Raw genomic sequence first — 6000 nt, 5'->3', positions numbered from 1 at the left:
AGGGTTCCATCCCCCACTTAGCCACTGGAGCAAGGTCCCTCAGCGGAGCCGACTTCTAAAAATTCCAATTTTGTGCTCCGCTGCTCTATCACTTGCCAGAAGCACCTGATGGAGGCCTCCTCCCCCGCTGTCTATCCTCCCGAATATTGCCTCGGATTCACTTCTCCATGCGTCCTACCTTCCAGAAAGTGGTTGCTTTTCTGTTCAGAGAGTTGCTGTTATTCTTTTCTTCGATCTCTTGTTGAGTTCGTAGGTGTTCAGAATGGTTTGATCCCTATGTAGCTGAATTCCTGGGAGGAGTGGAAATTTAGGTCTTCTACTCCCCTGCCATCTTGCTCCTACCCCAATGTAAACTTTTGGAAGTTACTTCAGTAATACTCCTTCCTTGCCAGTTGCTCTTATTCTGATAGTTTCAGTAACTTCCATGGGTTGGAGGCAGGGGTGGGGGCACTTTAATTCAGAAGGTAGAGCTTTCTTTTTAGAGTTGAGACACTAGAGTGCTCCTCTGACCCACCACCAGTCAGTATAAGCTTCTTGGCATCCAGGGCATTAAAATACGGACAAGGAGCTTAGTCATCTAGACACTGAAGTAAAAAATGACAACCCTTATTCATGTAACAATGCTGTTAACTTTCCTTTCCCTATGTAGATTCTCCTCTCTTTTTTGACTCCTGGCGGCAACCGACTTCGCAACCAAATCTGTGAAGTTTTGGACACAGACCTCATTAGGCAACAGGCTGAGCACAGTGCTGTTGACATCCAAGGCCTGGCCAACTATGTCATCACTACAATGGGAAAGCTGTGTGCTCCCGTGCGAGATGACGATATCAGAGAGCTCAAGGCTACCAGCAACATCGTGGAGGTGCTGAGGTTAGCACTTTTGCTGCTTGCATTTTCTGAGAGTACCTTTGAGTTCATTCAAAAGGGAAGTGTGGGGCGGCAGGTACCTATATGGTGCAGTTGGTTAAGTGTTTGACTCTTGTTTTTGGCTCAGGTCATGACCTCAGGGTCATGAGATCAAGCCCTGAATTGGTCCCCACCCTCGGTGCAGTGACTGCTTGAGATTCTCTCTCCCTCTGCCCCTCCTGCTCGTGCTCTCTCTCACTCAAATAAATAAATATTAAAAAAACAAAACAAAAGAAAAGGGAATGTGGGAATTGAGCGACACAGAATAATAACTGGTCTCCCAAAGGAATCCTTGATCTTAGAAGAAAACCAGATAAGCAAAGCTAAGTATTTTTGTGCCTCCCCGCCCTGTCCTTTTTTTTTTTCTTTTCTCTCTACCGCCCCCAATTCCAGTAGGAATAGAAACCATGTACACTTCGTTCAGACTCCTTAAAATTTCAGGGCTTTCCAATGAAAATTCCTTCTTGAATCTTCTTTGTCTTATTAAGACTCATTGTTTATGCTTCTTAGTGTCTATCAGTTTATGGCCAGGTGTAATGGATCAGCTGGAAGTATTGTGTTTGCTAAAGCAAATACTCTTGAGATCTGTGAAGATTACATTTGGAATGCAAGTGTAATGCCTTCTATGAAAAGTGACCTTGCCAATGGCAATGGGAATTTCAAAACTATTTGGGGATGTTTATCTTTTCCAGTCTGTAAAATAGATCACAGTTAATGAATTTCAGCTTAATTTCTTAATCACCTCTCTAATTATTTTAACTCTAAAATTTTTAGACAAATATTTCATGTCCTGGACCTCATGAAAATGGACATGGTCAATTTTACAATTAGGAGTCTCAGACCACATCTTCAACGCCAGTTGGTGGATTATGAGAGAACCAAGTTCCAAGAAATTTTAGAAGAAACTCCAAGTAAGTATAATATAATGTGCATATATTGAAATTGGGTGGAAATATGATGTGTTTATATTTTTGATGTCTTGAGTATCACTAAAGAATTTTGGCTTTTGTTAAACATTTTTTTTAACTTCTAAAATCGACATCACAAATTTATAGCTGTCTGCCCATGTCCCAAGAACTGTGCCAAGCATAGTCATTTCTTCATGCATTAAAAAATATATATTTATTGAGCACCTGCTGTATCCGAGACACTGCTTAGTTGCTGTGAGTACTGTAGTGAACAAAACAATGTTGTGATCCCCGAGGAGCTGACATTCTAGTAGGCATGGCAAACAAACACATAACGTATATTGTCAGATGTGTTAAGTGCTATGAAGAAAGGTGGGAAAAAAGGGCAGAGAGCAATGGGGCAGGAGTTGGAGAGGTGGTGTTTTTTAAGATAAGGTAGACTGGGAAGACCTCTCTAAGAAGTAACATTTGAGCAGAGTTTGCAAAGGAAAGAGGAAGGGGCATGTGAAAATGTGAGAGAAGAACATTCCAGCCAGAGGGAGCTGCAAGTGCAAAGGTGTGAAGCTTGCACGTGAAGTTGGACAGACAAGAGCAGACAGTGTGGCTGGAGTAAAGTAGGCAGAGAGAGAGTGGGAGGAGACGAGGCCGAGAGGTAGACAAAGGCAGGTCCTACAGAGCCTTGCTAGGAAATGAGAGTTGAGAGTTGATTCCAAGTGTGATGGGAAGTCATTGGAGAGTTTTGAGCAGGAGGGCAACATGTGATTTTCATTTTTAAAGACTACTCTGGCTTCTGGGTAGAGAATAGATCATACCGGAGCAATGAGGGAAGGGAAACAGGGCCACCAAGTAGGTGGTATTGCAGTTGCTCCAGCGAGAACTAATGGTCCAGGTGGCAGTGGCAGAAGAATTACAAACAAGTCGGATTCTGGATGTATTTTGAAAGTTGAACAAAATGATTTGCTGAAAGTTGGATGAAGGAGAAAAGGGAGGAGTTGAAGATGATGCTAAGGTTTTCACCTGAGCAGCAGGGTGAATTGTGATGGCTATTTGTGAGGTGGGACAACTAGGGGAAGGCAGGGAGGGAGGTGGTATGGAATCAGGGTTCAGTTTTAGATATATGAACTTTGAGATCTTGTTTGGCATCAACAGGGACACGTCAGGTAGGCATGTGGATATAAGAGACGAGAGTTCAGGGGAATGGTGGATACTGGGGGTATACATTCAGGACTCACCAGTATATTTATGATAGATAAAGCCACGAAACTGAGTAATAGCTAGCATGTGTTTACCACATGCTAAGCACTTTACCTGTATTAACTAATTTGATCTTTGCAACAACTTTAGGAAATTACTCACCATTTTACGGATGAGGAAACTGAGGGATAGAAAGGTTAGATCTCTTGCATCCATGACACAACTTGTAAGCTATGGAACTGGGACTCACCCAGGTGGTCTGGCTACACTGTTCATGCTCTTAGCCACAATATTACACTAGATGAAATTACGTGGGGAGTGAGTGTCGACACTGAAGAGGCCTGATTTGGGACTCTAGAGCATCTAGAGCTCAAACAGAGAAGGATCCAGCAAAGGTGACCGTGAAAGAGTAGCCGGAAAGGTGAAGGAAGCCAGGAGCTGGTGATGTTCTGTAAGACAAGTGAACAAAGTGTTTGGAGAATGAAGACATAATCAGTCTGCTAAGTGGTCAAGAAAAATGGAGGCCAAGCCTTGACCACTGGATATGACTGCATGAGGATCCTTGGTAACCCTGATGAAGCAGGTTCGTGAACTAGTGGGCATTAAAACTGGACTGGAAGAGGGGTCAAGAAAGCCTGGGAGTAGAGAACGTGGTACCTCAATGAAACCTCACAGTTACTTAGTTAAGTAGGTACTGCCATACCCTTTATTTCACAGGCGAGGGAATTGAGATGCCAGATGTTGCACAGCTGGCAAAAGACTGGCTTATCAGATTCCCTCATGGGCAAACTCTTAACACTAGCTTCTGGGCTTTAATTCACTACACTATAAGGCTGTTAGATGATCCACCCACTTCACCCCCACCCCTCGTGGACTGAGCTTTTCTGTCAAGCTTGTCAATATGGTAGCCTTATGTAAACAAAGCCAAACAGGTGCCACTTTTAAAGGGGCTCCAAGAGTCTGGAGCATGTCCAGGGAAGAGGGCCTGGGTCGTGGAGGGTCATAGCAGGAACAGTCCATGAAGCTGTGCACATTCTGTTTGGTAACAAGGAGATGCATGTGGACCAGGAGCACTGCCTTCCTGTTGTTATTGATTCAGGGACTTTGAGTTAAGCTCCGTAGGGCAGACTAGGATCCATGGAGGGAAATCACAGGCAGCCAGTTTTGACGTTTTTAGCAGCTGGAGCTATTTTAAGCTTGGAATGGGCCTCTCTATTACTAGTAGTAATAGATAATAGATAGTAATAGTAATAGATAGCTGGCACTATTACTAGTAGTAATAGCCAGCTATCATTTTGTTGAACACTTATTATATACCAAGTCCTTACTATGTGCCAGATGTTTTACCTTTATTAGCCCTTTCAGGCCTCACAAAGCCCTATGAATCTGGCACTGTTATCACTCACTATTTATAAATGAAGAAATGGGGGTGCCTGGGTGGCTCAGTCATTAAGCGTCTGCCTTCGGCTCAGGTCATGATCCCAGGGTCCTGGGATTGAGCCCCACGTCGTCGGGCTCCAGGGAGCCTGCTTCTCCCGCTCCCTCTGCCACTCCTCCTGCTTGTGCTCTCTCTCTCAAGTAAATAAATAAAAAAATCTTTAAAAACATATACATGAAGAAATTGGGGTTAAGGTACTTACCCTAGGTGACTGCTAAAGCCTGAGTAAACCAGACATGTCTCTGCCCCAAAGCATGTATGTTGAACCGCTACACAATACTACCTGTCTTCAAATGAGTTACTGACTTTCTTTGGGGCATCGGCAGAGGGAGCGCTAGCCCTAAGTGGCAGATAAGATTAAATGACTTCTAAGGATCCTTCCACAACCAAAATTCTGTGACTTCAGGGCTGTATTGTTTTAGCTCCAAAGGGAGAGAGGGATTAATGGAAATAGAACCCTACATAGAACCTGAATCTGAAACCTGAACTACAGTAATATGTTTGTAGCAGTGTTTTCCTTTCCAGTGTTTTATTGGTTGGTTTCATTTGTACGCCTGTGTACATGTGTATACATGTGTGTGCAAATGTCTCCATTTCTTGAGTCAAGATAGCTTGTCATCTGGAGCAAATTCCTTAATATTGGTTTGAGTTACAATTTTTTTCATTTTAAATGATTTGTTTCTGTGCTTAAAACTCAGGCTTAGTGATCTGCAGTTCATTTGTACTTTTCACATTGACTTGGATATTTTAAGAGATTTAAGAATAGAATAAATCCAGTTGTGCATATAGGTCATTATTGCCCAGCTCTAAATGTGTTCCCAGAGAAATCAGGAGTCCAGGAAGCAGAGTGTATGTCAGCTGTTAATTATATCCTCAAGTCGCTCTGCCAAAAGTTGGTCACTGTGCCCTAATATCAAAATAAGAGCCTCATAGTAACATGCAGAAGGACAAAAGGGTTGGATTTTTGTGTGTACATGATTTTTTATAAAATAATTATTGGAAAATTAATACAGAGAAGCACTCCAGATTTCTGAATTGACTCCAGAAAATACTTTATTTTGCCAACAGAGAGATTTTATATAATTGCCTGATTTAAAGTACAGCCAAGAAAGGCTTAAGCAGTGATTGGATGCATGTACTAATCATCAACAAGATAACCACATCAGGTCCAACAACTAAATTACCTGTGGAAAGAGTAACTGATTACCCCTCAGGGACCAGAGCAAAAGGAATTTATAAGATGCTCAGAAAGAGAAGGTTTTTACTTACTTAGGTAATATCTTATATATGACAAAACGTTCTCATCGAACGTCATTTCATGTGATTCTTTCAAAAATCCTGGGGGACATAAACACTTTTCAAAAACACATCAAACTGCATTTTGATTTTCTTTGCCTGGCACACAAGGCATTTAAGAACTACTAATGGAACATTCTGAAGATGAGCAAACTGACGCTCAACAATGGCCTGCCCAAACACCAGAGAGTCACATAGCTAATAAGTAGTAGAGCTAGGACTGGAAGCCAGGTCTCCTACATCCAAGCCAAGACTAAA

General features: G+C 42.4%; 1 protein-coding gene across 4 annotated transcripts in view; it reads left to right on the top strand.

The window, feature by feature from the left end:
- The window catches only part of TCP11L2 (t-complex 11 like 2), a 48216-nt gene that overhangs the window by 24593 nt on the left and 17623 nt on the right, over window positions 1-6000 (top strand). For all 4 annotated transcript variants that reach the window (XM_025882359.2, XM_025882358.2, XM_073900357.1 and 1 more), the window contains 2 exons: window positions 650-870; window positions 1681-1817. In XM_025882359.2, the coding sequence (XP_025738144.1) occupies window positions 650-870; window positions 1681-1817 (358 nt within the window). The remainder of the gene's footprint in view (window positions 1-649; window positions 871-1680; window positions 1818-6000) is intronic.

Source organism: Callorhinus ursinus, unplaced genomic scaffold (assembly GCF_003265705.2).
Source record: "Callorhinus ursinus isolate GAN/ISIS: 27379988/994484 unplaced genomic scaffold, GSC_fseal_2.0 scaffold14, whole genome shotgun sequence".
In the NCBI taxonomy this organism is placed as follows: Eukaryota; Metazoa; Chordata; class Mammalia; order Carnivora; family Otariidae; genus Callorhinus; species Callorhinus ursinus.
This window is presented reverse-complemented; position numbering and strand designations above follow the sequence as displayed.